The 15,104-nt window shown below is 39.2% G+C and overlaps 2 protein-coding genes across 2 annotated transcripts; one reads left to right on the forward strand and one right to left on the reverse strand.

The window, feature by feature from the left end:
- Positions 1-1,498: 1,498 nt before the first annotated feature.
- On the reverse strand, positions 1,499-8,467 carry PSMA2 (proteasome 20S subunit alpha 2). The gene is made up of 8 exons (XM_074575617.1): positions 8,336-8,467; positions 5,981-6,057; positions 4,727-4,859; positions 4,193-4,315; positions 3,667-3,748; positions 2,503-2,576; positions 1,989-2,046; positions 1,499-1,906 (listed from the first exon to the last, which is right to left on the reverse strand). The coding sequence occupies exons 1-8, from the start codon at positions 8,374-8,376 to the stop codon at positions 1,790-1,792; spliced, it is 705 nt and encodes a 234-aa protein (XP_074431718.1). The 5' UTR covers positions 8,377-8,467; the 3' UTR covers positions 1,499-1,789.
- Positions 8,468-8,722: 255 nt separating this feature from the next.
- MRPL32 (mitochondrial ribosomal protein L32) lies at positions 8,723-14,446 on the forward strand. Its single transcript, XM_074575618.1, has 3 exons — positions 8,723-8,897; positions 10,445-10,626; positions 11,266-14,446. The coding sequence occupies exons 1-3, from the start codon at positions 8,774-8,776 to the stop codon at positions 11,518-11,520; spliced, it is 561 nt and encodes a 186-aa protein (XP_074431719.1). The 5' UTR covers positions 8,723-8,773; the 3' UTR covers positions 11,521-14,446.
- Positions 14,447-15,104: the final 658 nt, after the last annotated feature.

Genomic DNA, 15,104 nt, shown 5'->3' on the forward strand with positions numbered 1-15,104 from the left:
AGTAACGATCTGGGGAGTGAGATAGCATGATTTATTTGAAATTGCTTTTGTTTCAACTACCTTCTTTGCTAATCAACTGTTTCTAGTAGAGGAGGCAACTAAGCTAGTACAGTTCATGCTACCATTTTCTGATGTACGTAGGTGCATTTCTTCATATACAGAATTACTCTAAATATTTATATAGTATTAAAAACTGACTGAATGCATATGAACATTCAAATAGCATTCTGGTTTTCCGAGTGATTGTGAAAGCTTGAATTAAAGATCTAGCAACATAAAGTCTCCAGTTTCAGTTCCTAGTTGTTAATTTTCTCCAGAAGAAGAATCAGAGCATGGACTGCTTTTTGGAATAAAGTACTCAAAAAGTGATCTGGACTAAGTCTGGATGAACCATTTGGACACAGCTTTTATTTCTGACATCAGGAAATAAAACTTCATTTATGGCATGCTTCAGAAGTTCTTATTTTCCTAGTGATAACATGAAACAACAGAAGACAGACATTGGAAAGAACAGATCAATTAGCTTATACACTACTTTCTGCAGACTAACTCGTATTTTATATTTTCTTCATTAGTTATGGCTGGCCAACAAGTAACCTGTCACGCTGCTCCCATAAGTCCAAACAAAGTGATCCAGCTATCGCTCCCAGTTCATTATCAACATTTTAACAATCAGACTGCTTTAAAAAAAAAAAAATAAAGTCTGCAAACAGTAACTAAATGGCTGCAGACCAGATTATTTCTGCTGAAAATAGTACATATATTAATCCTGTTTCTTTTGCAGTAAATTTTGTGTTTCTATAAAACCTGAACGACTCTACACATATAACAAATACATCAATACAAACACCCACACACAATAATATTCAAGCATCTAGTTCTGCACCTGTAGAAGTTGCAATGCATAAATTAAGTGCTCTTTTCAGTACTGCACCTTTAGAAATATCTTGCAAGTTGGAAAATACTTTAGCACAATTCAAGGGATAAAGGAATTACATTAAATATTCTTGTTTTGCTTTGTAACTCCTGTTCATTTTTATTGATGGTGGTAAGTGCATTTAGTTTTCAGTAAGTTATTGCTTCCATTATTTCTAACAATATTTCAGCGTTGAAAAAATGCAATTTCTAGGGCCATGAAAATAACCCAAGTAATAGAAAACAAGTTCTTGAGACAAAGACCAAGAAGGTCCAGAGCAAAGATGCTCAGGTAGATCACAGTTCACACCTGAAATGGAAGACTGTTCTGCCTCTTTGTGAAAGTATATGATGTTTTACACCAGATAAAACCCTTTTTGGAAGTTACTTAACATTTAAATGATATTCCAAAGTGAAAAAATTATCCTGTCGACTCAAAATCCAAGTTCTTTAAAAGAAGGTCTAGCATGAGTTCATCATAGCTGAATGTGGAAAATTCTGTTTCCTCAACAATAAAGATACTGAAATCTCAGCTTTACGCAGATAAACAAGCTATGATTAAAAAGACACACAGACACCTTCCCCCAAAACAGTAGCCTTCAAATTTTATTCTTTAGCCTTTTTCAGGCTGTCATTATAACTTTACATTTTGTACAGTATTTTTGTGTACAAAGATTCCATGTATCAAGGGAAAGAATTACCAGTAATAAGATTCCATGTATATTAGGACTGTTGCATTTGCACACATGATATTTAAAAAATCTCTCAGACAAACCATGTAGAAATAAGTATGCAAAAATTGCAAACAAAAACATTTAAGTAGCCAAAATTAAAAAGACCTTTGTGTGAATCACACAGTCTTGCTCAGTTTCTACTAGGCTATTGCAGCCAAGTAGTCCTTAACCTCAGTTGGAGTGAGCCTCCTAAATCCAGCTTCATTACAGATGCCAACTTCAATGTTGTCTTCTGTCATTTGCCCTTCAAAGCTCTCCTATTAAAGAAAATACAGTTCAGTGAATTGTGTCAATGATGTGATAACACTAACAAACTTATTTCTTAAATATTTTGCTAACCTTTAGTGTTAAGATAGCTGTATGAATGGCATCTTCAAGCTCCAAGTCCTCATTGTATCTGTAGACAAAAGTTCACAAATTTCAGCATGAGAAAAGATCTTTCCAAATCCTAATAATCCTAGGGTCTCTAAAAACTCAAACACTACTAAAATCTTCCTATTTCTGCTGCAGATATTATTTGTAAGCACTGTGATATTAATAGTCAAAGCTATTATTTACAAAAGAAAATATTTCACTACTTTTCCTACTGACGCCATACAGAACAATATTTCTGCAAATGTTGAATATAATGTTTATTGCACTGAAATAATTCTCCATAAACACAAAAGTGTGACTTGAAATAAAGCAAGCTTCCTGTGCATGTGTACGTAAGTAAACTGGAAGCATCCTATCTTAAGTATTTTCAAACTTTGTTCTCATAATCTGAAAATGTGTATTTTTTTTATCTGGCTGTTTTACATGGAACCTGAACAAAACGGAGAGTATCCTTTCAGACAAGTATCAAATACATTACCTTTTCTCAAGGAATGTTTTCCCATTGACATAATTTTTTCCCATTGCTGTTGCTTTCCACGCAAAGTAAGCTCCCTGTAAAAGCAATTGTTTTGTGTAACTTAGTCAAACATTATGTATTCAATTACTTGGTAAAAAGCATAGAAGCTGAATGTTCTGAGAATATAGAAGACTATTCTGGCTCACATTCAGATTAATTTGATATGGAAACATATGCTGTGAAAATGTACAAAACATTTGTATAGGTCTCCACCTATTTTCATCCTCTCACTACTTTGAAAGATGGATTTAGTAAGTTGTTAGCATAGTTTTGATTTGGGATTCCTTAAACAGAAATAGTATGTTTGCCCTTGAGGATGAATACAGACAGATCTTCCCTGAGGGTCGCTCCATATATTCTTATTTTTTAAGATTAAGTAATGTAAATAACTTGTTGCAAATCAGCCATCTGATGTATCTTAGCTACTAATAAGATATTTAGCCATCACTTCTATTCTTTCCTGTGGCACGAAGACCATCAGCAGTTCTATGCCTCAATCAAGCTACCTTATGCAAGGCATCTGCATTGTGCTTTTTACATTTGAGCATCAGTTAGTAATTAAATATCTGAAGCTCATCAATGATCACTACAGTGACCATGGTTTTTGTTTGATGTAAAGTGTAACAACTCACACATGCATCAAAGGGTAGTTTTTCAACAGTGCAGTGCAAACATAGCAAATAAACTCAATTAAATTAACCACTGTCATTAAAGCATATGCATTACATTTCACAATGCAACAGATTTTGGCCTAACTTCCATCCAGTTTAGGGAACAACTATTTGGGCAGCATAAGCAGTCAACTTTTTTTTTCCTGGTACCTGCTGCAGAATGCCACTCTTGCTGGCACTACCAACTAAGTGAGAAGGCATGAAAAGGGATGGTGATCTCCCTCAAAGACAGCTGCCATCCCTCCAGCAGCACAGGGACATGCAGGCACAGAATGATCCAGGCTGACTCCAACCACCTGCCGAAATTGGCTCACTCTGGCTTCCGAAGTTATATTAAGGGATCTTTGTTCTAGCTCTGCATTCTTCTTCTCATCACAGAAAGCATTTCATGAGCACATATAAAGTTTTAGATGTTTCATAAAAGCAGTAGAATTTACAAATGTACGATACTTACAGATGGATCCGACTGAAATAGATACGGCCGCCCTTCATTCCAGCCACATATTAGCAGTGATACACCAAATGGACGAACACCACTACAGGGGGAAAAAACCCAACCAAACAGCATATTAAAAAAAATAAAAGTCACAGGTAACACGTGAAATTTATTCAATGAAAACCGAAGGTGACTTAATTATTTTGGCTGTGTTAACCTTCCCTCAAACACCAGCCCAGAGCTGTGATCAGGAATGCCTAGTCAACCAGCAGTACAAAACCAAAAGTATGCTGCCTTGTCTGACATGTTTGCTTGCAAGATATGAGGACCCTATCTCAACCGCTACCAGTTAGTGCTCCTCCCGCTGGCCCTCTTTCTGTGGGTATTCTCCATTGAAAAACTAACTGCCTTTTTGAGGCAAAAATTAATTAATTAAATAATAATAATAAAAGAAAAAAAAAATCAATCACCAGGTAGTTGTTATTTCTTACATTTAAATAACATAATCTTTCTAAGCAACTTGAAAATTCTGAAAACCACATACCCAGATTGCGTGTATTCCTGCATCACAGACGCAATTCTCTGTACTAGCTGAGCTGTTGGAATGGGCTCATGATAAACCAAGTAATATTGCTGGGCCAGCTTCCGAGCTCTGTGCACAAGTACTCTAAAAACAAAGACAAAATTAGTATGTCAAAGATATTCTAACTAGTTGTTACAACTAGAACTGAAAACTCATAATAAATACTATGCTAAGGAATTATACATCTGGCATAACATCAATGTAAGAAAACACAGAATGTGCCGAATTATCTCTATCAACCGAGTAATCTCTGAAATACTTAAACTGAAACCAAGGCTGAATTACACTGCTGTTTGTTCCCTACTCATTCTTTAGATAGCTTATTTCACAAGGTATTGAATATATTAAGAAAAACTTAGTGAAAAAGTTAATTTCATATACGGTGTAATACAATATGCCATACACTTAGAAAGTAAAAGCAAATTACTGTTTCTTACATTTCTTGTATGAAAATGCTTCTGAATAGTGACCAAACAAATTTTTTTTTTTAAATACCTGTAATCTGGGCCCATACCGCTGTACACTAAACCTATATGTTTGGTAATTGGTTCTACTTTGTGGACACTCCTTTCATCATAAAGGATGGATTTCTGCTTCTTTTCAGTTGCCAACACCACTCCATTTGCAGCTGGAAAGGAACAAGATTTATTTTTTTTTTTATATTAAACTAAAATTATGGAAAGCAGTTAAAACACAGAAAAAGTTTATCAGATTGTAAAGAATTTTGCTCCTCCCTTTTAAAAAAACCTTCATGTTTACAATGACATTAAACAGAGATACTTTGATGAATCCACCCAACACTTTGTTTCTTGTTTTAAATAGTCACAAAACTTACATAATCCCACTCTAAAGACTGTGAAGCACATACTAATAATTAAGCAGTTGAAGTAACTTTTTGTGTAATTTCTACAGCTGGAGTTACTTACTTAGGAGACAGGAACATGCAAAAAAAAAAAAAAAAAGATACCTACTTCTAACAGCTGAGTGTCTCAAAAATGCCCCAAGCAGTTTTCTTCTAGCATGGAGCTCTCTGCTCCCTTCCTTCTTTATAAAAAAAAAAATACTGAGTTGTGGAAAAAAAAAAAGGAAATATTAAATCCACTAAAACACATCCTGGTTTCAGCTGGAATAGGGTTAATTTTCTTTCTAGTTGCTGCTGTGTTTTGGATTTAGTATGAGAATAATGTTGATAACACATATTGTTTTAGTTGTTGCTAAGTAGCACTTATCTTAAGTCAAGGACTTTTTCAGCTTCCCATAGAAGCTGAGAGGGAGCAGAGACAGGCCAAAAGCTGGCCAAAGGAATAGTCCATATAATAGACATCATGCTCGGTATATAAACGGAGGTTGGCTGGCAGCAGGAATCTGCAATCACTGCTTGGGATGGGCTAGGAAATCTATCATCAGGTAGTGAGCAATTGTATTGCATCACTTATTTTGTATGTTCTTTTACCATTATTTTCTCCTCTGTTACTGTTCTATTAAACTGTCTTTATCTCAACCCATGATTTTTTTCCTTTTTCTCCCTCTGGGGGTGGCGGGGCAGGGAAGTGAATAAACATCTGCGTGGTCCTAGTTGCCAGCTGGGGTTAAACCACAACACATGTGAAAATCTACTGAAAAGAACAAAATATGTAATAGAAGATAAGATGAAGAAAGACCTAGTACATAGTCCAAACTATTTTAGTTCTCTCAAATGATACTCAGAATCCTGAATCCTTCACTAAAATAGTTATTTTCTGAACATACCTTTAATCCCAACTGATGGAGCTCCTGCAGCCACTGCAGCCAAAGCATATTCAATCTGAACAAGTTTTCCAGAAGGACTAAAAAGGAAAATGCAAAAGTAAGGCTACCATAATTCTGATATGCTCAAATCTTTCCTACCACAATCTGATGCTAACTTGCCTTTTTAAGCCTCTTTACACCTAGCATCAGCATATTCTAATCATAATTTAAAAAAAAAACAAACACAACCAAAAACCAACAAAATAAACCACAAGCCTCAAGATTCAGAACAGCTTCTAAAAGAACCGGACTGGTTCAGCACAGAACTCACTGCTGCACAGTGCCACTGGGATACGCACACAGCACCTGCCTACAACCCTGATGAAAGCCAATGTGTCTTGGACAGGGAGCAGTGACTGGGGATGCAGGTTGAAGGAGAACAAGTCCATTCTCCAACATTATACCATTTCAAACAAGTTTTCCACTCAGTGGGAAAAATCTTCAGAGCACCTCATGACTTTCTACTGAAACAGCGTTATACAAGTGGTTTGCAAAAGTTTTCAAGACACTGATGTTCACTGCTGAATGGTACAAGCAAAACACAGCTAACTCTTTTTGACTGAGAAGCAAACATCAGGTCAATGGCACAAGATAGAAACAGCTCCTTTTCCACCCCAGCTATTCCTGCATCTTGTTTTAATGATCGATGTCGTTCTGGTAATGGATGCAGAATCATCAGAACAGAGCAGCAGGTGTCAGGCTGACAAAGCAACTCATCCAGAATGAAAGGTATCGAGGGGTTCATTCTAAATCCCCACGGAAAAGGACAGCACTGAGCCAGGCACTTGTTGGACAAGTGATTTTTGCAAGCGGGATCTCTTCTCTGGACTCTACTTTATACAATGCTGTTTTAATAGATGCACAAGTAAAATAGAAAGTTATGTAACTCAGTGCTTAGAGGAGTTAGAAAAAACAAAGCAAGCAATAATCAATTAGCATAGTTATTTTACAGTGAGTAAACAGTGTATGCATAAAGGTGACGAAGTAATAATTCTAGCTTCTCCACTACTAAATACTAACAAACCAGAACAACAGTTTCCTGTGCCAGCAATTAAAATATACAGAACAGTAGCAAAATATTTTAAAAGTAAGCACAGACTAAAATAAGTAATTCTCAGTACAAGGAACGGTGAATGAGGGAAAGCATAAGTAGGTACTTCTCTTCCACGTGAGTATAAAATCAAATGGTTTCAAGTTTCAGAGCCTGTAGTGCTTCTGTACAGTAGAAAGGTTTGTAACTCCCTTAGGAAAACATTTCCTAATAAAGAATTCAATCCACTGGAGTAAAGCAGGCACGTTTGCCTGCATCCATGCATTAAGATTCTTTTCCTAGTTTTAGATTGCGAACATCTTCATTTGCTTAACTGCAACAAGTGTTTAGTAACGTACTTTGCATCACTCTGCTCCGAGATTAAGGGGGCACTTCACCAAAAACAGCACAAAGATTCTTGCATGTGGCTTTTCTTTTTATATGTATAATTCCGGATAGCTTAATACTTTAATCAACAAAAGAAAAATGGAAAGTAATTTCCTTTTCTCTGAATTAATCTTAAGTGTATGTATTAGAACAATAGTTTTATAGATACGTATATATAGCGTATCTGTGCATGCATCATCCCGCATCTAGGCTGTGCACAACACAAAGCGCAAGGAGAGCGCCGCCTGCAAAGTGCAGCAGGAAGGGAAATAAAGTATTTAAAACTTATCTGAAAGCTTCTTTCATTCCTGCATCTGTAAAGTTTGTTCTGAAGCAAGCTCTCAAGATACCGTAGCTCAGCTATCATCACGCATTTCCAATTAGCTCAGAATTACTACCCAGCCTAAGGCGTGTGCGTGGGGACCCTGTTTGCCAAACAGTTTCACCAAGCACTCGCAATAAGGCACTACCAGTGAGGAGACAGACCTTCTACTGGCCCTACAGAGACTCTGACCTACACCAACGACAGAAGATACAAGCAGCGGCTGCACTCGGGCCCGAGGTCAGCGACAGAGACCACGTAGGACCCGGGACTCTCACCTCAGCCCCCGCCTCAATCCCCGGCTGCGCCTGCAGCCCCTTCAGCTCACAAAAATTCCCAGCAGCTGTCCGTCCCCGTCGCTTTCCCTACTCTCGCCCTTTCTGCCCAGGCCCAGCCACCCCCAGCCCCCAGCGCCGGCAGGCCCGGCTCCTGCGGACCCGCCGGGGAGGCGATGACTCTGCAAAGTCCCCGCTCCGACTTGCCCCGCCGCCGCAAGACCGCCCCGCCTAGGCTGTGCGCCGCCCTCCCCCTCGCCCGCCGAGAGCCCGGGCCAGCGGCCCTCTACCCCCTCGAGTACCTGAAGGTAGTGAGGGAGAAGCTGTAGCCGCGCTCCGCCATTTTGGAACTAACCCCTCCGCTCCCCTCACCAGCTCCCTCTCCCCCGGCGCGGTCGCCCCGCCCGCTTCCGGCACGAGGACACAGCTAGCGCACTGATTGGTGAGGAGGGGGAGAAGAGCGGAGCATGCCGGGAAGGAGCGCCGAGCCGGTGAGGGACGCGATTGGCTAAGAGGCCCTACGTGAGGCATGCTGGGACTTGAAGTCTTCGGCCTCCCCTCTCGCCGCCCTGGTCCCTGGTACCCAAGGGAATGCTGGGACTTGAAGTCCCGGCCTCCCTCCCTGTTACGCCGTGACCTGCTCGGGGCACTCGGTTTCCCAGAAGGCTCAGCGACAGGCGCGCATGCCCAGTGCCCGCCGAGCCTTCCCCTCTGCGGCTTCGGCGGGGTTGTGCGGGAGCATGGCGGCCTTGGTGCTCATCTTCCCTCCGCTGCCGCGGCTTCGCGTCCTCCTTCAGCGGTGCTGGGGGCGGCTGGAGCGCGGCCTTCTGCCGGGTTTCTTTGGGGGCCAGAGCCCGCCTTGGGGTAGGTGCCGGCCCGCTCCCCTCCCACCTGAAGGAGAGGTCGGCAGCGGGTCTGCGGGAACCGTTTATTGCTGTTGAAGGGCGGGGGGAAGGGGCAGGGGCAGGAGGGGGAGAGCGCCGAGCCCTGCCGCTGGTGAGGGAAGCGGGGAGGGGCGCCGCTGGCTGCTCCTATTGTTGTCCCAAAACCTGGGCTCTTCACCCGGTGTGCAGGGCAGTAACGCACAGTGCAGAGTTTATTTCCAAGTTTATTCCATCTAATGCGCAGAAACGGTGTGCTCGTCCTCAAACAGAAGCACACCTTAGTTTCAAAAATTTCCCTTTTTCATACACTGATTATTCCATATTCTAACAATTAATACGTATTCATTGTTACTGTCTTTAATAATTGGTCGAGCTTGCTTTGCTTCCTATGTAAATTAGCGCGCAGACTCTTATTTTCTTCTTCCATTGTTCTCTTTTGAGTAGGTGGTATCATTTGGGTAGGTTGACCACCTACTGGCGGTCGCGATCTCCCCCTCCCAAAATTACCTTTTCCCCACTTCTCCTCTAATTTTGGCAGTTCCAGGTGGTTTTCTCTGTTTGCTGACCAGGCCTACAGTTCATCACTCTCTTGACAGGAATATCCTGCTTATCAACAAAGCTACATTGTCTAGTAGTTAGTTCCTTAATCTAATCTTAGGTAAATCATGCCTAGTTACTATTTCTCTATTGTGATAAATAGCCAGATCCCTTAAACAGAAATGGCACTTATTTTATTATAGGGACAAAGTCAATAAAGCAAAAGCACAGCGCTGGGTGCATGACTCAAGTCAGAGGCACACCAGCTAACACTTTAACCATGTCTTATATACATTCAATATTGCATACGTATTCACTATTTTAGACAGAGTAATTGTTTATAATGATTGATTATTATTAGTCCTTTTTCTCTTCTATTTGTGTGTTTCCTTCTGAATTGTTTCTGAGGATCGATGATCTTCAGTTCTCTTTTCCCATGCATCTGTTTCCTCCTGGTAGGATCAGCTCCCTTTTCCCATGCATGTGTTTCCTTCTGGTAGGATCGATTATCATCAACTCCCTTCTCCTGTGCATCTGTTTCCTTCTGTTAATCACTTGTGGAGTCTTTTGGAGAAGTTCTCTTTTGTTTCTCTCGGATGTTTTTCTTCATGATGTTTTTCTTCATAGTTGCTGTTAGTTGTTATCTTTGAGGTTTCTCATGTTTCCTAATTTACTAAAGGTTAGTTATCCTTATAAGTCAAAGATTTATAGCCTTGTTATTATGGCGAAAGCCAACAATACCTTCACTATTTTTCACATCTATAAATGATGAAATAGGGTTGGGACCTTATAGATGACTTTTAGCAGCAGCAGCAGGTTCCCTTGGTTGCTTTGAATACGTTACATTTAATTTTTCTAGTTAATATGAATTTTACCACAACACTGCACCCCCGGTTTGTGGGTGTCAATAGCATCTATGTTGTATTTCTTCAGCTGCATGTGAAAGTGGGGCTTGGGTGTAATGAGTTACCTTTTTTTTTTCCCCTTCAGGACCAGCACTAGCTGTCCAAGGTCCAGCTTTTCTTCCAGAGCCAGTAACGGACACTACAGAAAGTAATGAGGTGCCCAGCCTCTTAGATAGCATCTTGTGGATGGCGGCGCCAAAGAAAAGGCGCACCATTGAAGTGAACCGCTGCAGGCGAAGAAATACCAATAAGCTTATAAAAGTGAAGGTAATCACCAAATTCCCATGGGCTCAACGGCTTTTTCACTGCAAATTATTTTGTTACTGGCAAGCAAGCAGGCTGGAGTAAGATTTACAGCAGTCATTTTTTATCTCGCTTATTTTAGAGAATCATTATAGTGGTCAATACTGACTGAAAAAGCTTTCTGGAATTTGTTTATAAATAAACTTAAAAGGCATTTTAATCTTCAGAGTACTTTGTAACTTTCATCATGTGTGACAGTAGTCTGTGGTTAAATAAACAGTGACAGTTTAAGTACAAGCCAAGAAATCTTACCTAAACAGCTAGTATAAATAGAAAAGGTCTATACTTTTTGTGCATCTGAGTTGATAGGTCTTTAGTCTTCCGAACATCAGTAGGCATAATGATTCAGGTATTGACTTAATAGGCTATTTTTAGTCGTAAGCATTTGACATAGCAATACGTAACAGAAAAATTGCTTTACATAATCGTACATAAATATTACATACATATTTATGTAATATTTTAAGAATAAATTTTGAAAAGACAATTGAATTTCTCTGGTGTTTCATTTAACTTTTTTATTAGTCTGTGATTGTTCCCTTTTTATTTTGTTGCTATTGTTCAAATTACAAAATTTCCTATTTTCCACTGTCTTTTTTTTAGACGAACATAGATGTTTGTCCTGAGTGTGGAAACTTGAAACAGAAACACGTCCTTTGTGGTTATTGTTATGCAAAGGTAAAAGCAGAAACTCGACTGATACGGTTGGAAATGCATAAAAAGGAAGGAGGACCGTTTAATGCTCCAACTGTAGAGACTGTCGTCCTTTATGATGGAGAAAAGCCCACAGAAAAAGATGAAGGCAAGCGGATCATTGAAAGAGCCAGGAAGCGTCCATCTTGGTTTGTTCAAAATTGATGCTATAGGACTAATGCTAGCAAAACCAGTTGCTATAGCAAGAAAGATTGCGTTTTTCAAGAATGTTTTCTTCTTTTGTTTCACTTAATGTTGATACAGAAAGCCCACGAACTTTTGGGAATCCTGCTTGAGTCGCATGTCATGCCATATGGTGTTGCAATCAGGTGTTGTTTCTGTAGCATGCAGTGGGAAGCGCTTCTCAGTGATACATCATAGCAGTGAGCAATTAAAGAGAAATCAGGATCTACCTTGGGTTTGGACATCTGAATAATTTGTATTTGGTACACTGAGTAATTTGTATGCTACTGTTCTATGCTGGTTTTATAAATAACATTTTTTTTAACAAAGGGAAAACAGTCACAGATGTATAATAAAGAATGTCAAGTTTCCCAGGGAAATCTGCTTTCTGGTTTTGGCTGCTGCTCTTTTGGAGGGGAGAAAAAAAAAAGGGGGGGAAAAAAGAAGTTCAAAACCAATGTTGGTTATGTACAAAGGATATTTACAAGGAAGGATACAGTTTTCTGGTTATTTCCACGGCTCTTAACAGAATCTGCCTGTATCTCTCCACAAAGCTGCTGTTTGAGTTACTTCATGCATGATAGTCCTGTTTTTGAGCAAAACTGTGGTTGGCATGTAGTATTTGCAATTTGTCTTTACCGGACTGAAGGATAAGCAATTCTTGCCATTTTCAGTATACAAAATAATTTTCTGTCTTATAGGGATATGGAAAGCCTTTTTTTCACCCCTCAAAGTGCACTTGATTTCTTGAGTGAAATAACAAATTGAAATGTAAAGACTGGAAATCTGTCCGTTTGATGAGGGTCAAAGCTGATACATCCTTTGCAGCCATTAAGTAGTCTGGGTGGTCAGGATGTGCTTGGAAAACCGCAAAGGACAGCGGTGCCTTCCCGTCTTGAGTCTTCTGCAGAGAGGGGACAGCTCTGCCCTCTGCTGCCCGTTGGTACTCTTCAGTGCTGCGGTTACCGCACCTACCCGTGGATTTTCACTTGGGTTTTAGCCGCACCGTTGCATTTAAGATTAAGACGGTTTTCAATTTTAGGTTGGGATTTCAGTACGCGAACGGTACTGTTTAGTTTATGGCTCAGCCAGTCCAGTAGCTATTTGCTGCTAAAAAGTGCAAGTTTGCCCCTAACCTTGGCTAGGATGTCCCTGTGTTTCCTTGGCACTTGGATGTATCTGTTCCTGCGCTCTCCTGATTCAGGGAGTTATGCTGGCGGTGAACTGTTCCCTGGCTTTCTACAGCTTGGTTTTTAGTGGGTACCTCCCTGTAGCTTGGCTTGTGTCAGGGTCAGAAAAGTGGCACTTGGGCAGTAGGAATATGGAAGTGGAGGATGCAGGACCACGCTTTACAGAATAGCCTTCGTTTGTACGTGGCTGAGCCAGTTATGCCGGTGTAAGGAGTGGGCTCGTGTGTGCTGTAATGCTTCATTTCTGTTCTCCTCGCTCTGGATTCCATGTTTTGAAACGTAACTGATAGGAACCAATGTTAGTGGAGATGTTGCATTTCCTCCATAGTCTAAGGGAATAATGAAAGATGATAAGTGTAAATTGATGCCATTTAGTTGACAGTATCCAAGCAAACAACATAAGTTCTTTTCGACTTGTCCAAACAGGATTTATTCCAGTTGTGTCTGTTTTTCACTTATTCAGAACAGAAGGCAATAAAAGGTGGCAAGCAGGATGCAGAGTGGAAGGCTTACTTTTGCTAGAGCTGCATGGGATGAGACAGACATACTGGAGGTGAGATTAGCCAAGCAGTAAGACAGATATTTTGTCCTGAGGGAAAGGTGTGTATGTATTTTAGGGAGAGGTGGGGTTTTTTTGTTTCTTTGTCAACATATTATAAGACCAATTATACTTTACTCCTTAATTCCTTTTTATAGATTTATATTTTTGACAAAGGTTCCATAGAGAAAAAAGCTAAATTACCCTGGGATGTTGAGAGTCATGGGTTAATTTCTCCGAAATGCAGAGTTATTCTTAAAAAAAAACAAACCCCAAAACCCACTATTTTTCTCTAAACATGCGAGAGGACATGTGGTTTCTGCTAATGGAGTAATAATTGTAATTGGCAGTATGTTGCATTAGTTTAATGAATTATAGCATCAGTGAAGCAATGGAGATGCTTTACAAACAGAGTTCTTATGAAACATGAGTGAAGTTAGTCTGTCAATGCTAGACATTCTAAGATACTTGCCAGGTCACAGTTAGGTAATAATTCATTTCACAGCCGTACTGCTTATGTTAATACTGCATTTGTGCAATCTAGACAAGAGGAGATGCTTGATAATATTTCATAGTGATTTCTGAGTAATGTGGAGAAAAAAAGTAATTGAAATATCCGGTATTCGTGGTCTCTAAAAGAAGAACTGGAAACAACTGACAAATATTGAAGATTCGTAGATGCAATTGATATAGGACTGGTTAATTTTCCGAAAAAGAAATTATCTTCAGTGAGAGTCAGAACAGTTTAGTTTGAATGACTTTTCTTTCAAAAGAAGAGTAAAGGAAAGCGCACTTTCATAGCTTCATTTTATTAACACTGACAATATGAAGCTCCATTACTTTTTAAAAAAATAAAAATAAAAAAAAAATTTCCAGAATTCCTCTAAAACATGTGGCGTAGTCTGTTACTTGAAATAAAACCCAATTGTATGTAATTTTCAAAGAAATATAAGTTGTACTCGTGCTAATATATAAACATACTCTTTTTGAAAGAATGTAAACTACAACTAACAAAAGCAAGCTGGTTGTTACAAATGCTGTACTCCGTAATCCATTTAAAAACAAAAATTTTATGCCTTTGGAAAATTTCACTTTGATCCATTGGGAATCTGTTAATAGTTGAAAAAGATGTTATTTTTTGTCTGAAAATTTCATATGATTAAATACATGTTGTATTTGATTATGTTTTTCTTCTGTAAGGATTTTATGTAAAAATTATTTTATTTTCCATTTTAGAAAGAACCAGGAAGGTGATGTAATGTCCTAAAATACAAGGATGCAAGTTGCTAAATGATTTTGTATATCATTTAGGGATAGAGCTGGCATTGATCGATTATGATATCCATAGAGGTTGATAAACCAAGTTTCTCTTTTATCTGCCATTTAGCAAGGAAATTTTATTGAAAGATTTCTGCACAGTACTCATCTATTCTGCTGAAGACACTAGACCAGCAAGGGCTGGTAGTTGATATAAAATATACTTCTTTAAAGCACTAGGTGGCAGAGGAGTGTAGCTTTCTGGTAGGTGCAGAACGAAAGCCAAAGGTCATTAATGAGATGGGTAAACGGTGTCAGATTCAAGAAATTTGCACCTGTGTAAGTAAAAGATCTGCAAAAAGACTAAATTTGCTAAGTATGAAGAAAAATACAATAGTTGTTATGAGACATAAACTAGTCTATTGTAATTCATTATTCCAAACCAATTTAATTAGATCTATACTGAGAACTAATGCGCTGGCTTTTGTGTATAGTTATGCATTTCTGCTCTTTGTGGGGTGAATTATTGTAAATTGAAGTTGTACCTATCATTTTTCCCTAACGAAATAGTGGAGCTCTTT

Source organism: Larus michahellis, chromosome 2 (genome assembly GCF_964199755.1).
Source record: "Larus michahellis chromosome 2, bLarMic1.1, whole genome shotgun sequence".
NCBI classification, from domain to species: Eukaryota; Metazoa; Chordata; class Aves; order Charadriiformes; family Laridae; genus Larus; species Larus michahellis.

Coding starts and splice junctions, on each gene's coding strand:
- MRPL32 (XM_074575618.1), top strand. CDS start 8,774: ATGGCGGCCTTGGTGCTCATCTTCCCTCCGCTGCCGCGGCTTCGCGTC. Junction 8,898..10,444: donor GGGCCAGAGCCCGCCTTGGG/GTAGGTGCCGGC, acceptor TTTCCCCTTCAG/GACCAGCACTAGCTGTCCAA. Junction 10,627..11,265: donor ATAAGCTTATAAAAGTGAAG/GTAATCACCAAA, acceptor TCTTTTTTTTAG/ACGAACATAGATGTTTGTCC.
- PSMA2 (XM_074575617.1), bottom strand. CDS start 8,376: ATGGCGGAGCGCGGCTACAGCTTCTCCCTCACTACCTTCAG. Junction 3,749..4,192: donor CAGGAATACACGCAATCTGG/GTATGTGGTTTT, acceptor TTCCCCCTGTAG/TGGTGTTCGTCCATTTGGTG. Junction 2,577..3,666: donor TATTTCAGTCGGATCCATCT/GTAAGTATCGTA, acceptor TTGCTTTTACAG/GGAGCTTACTTTGCGTGGAA.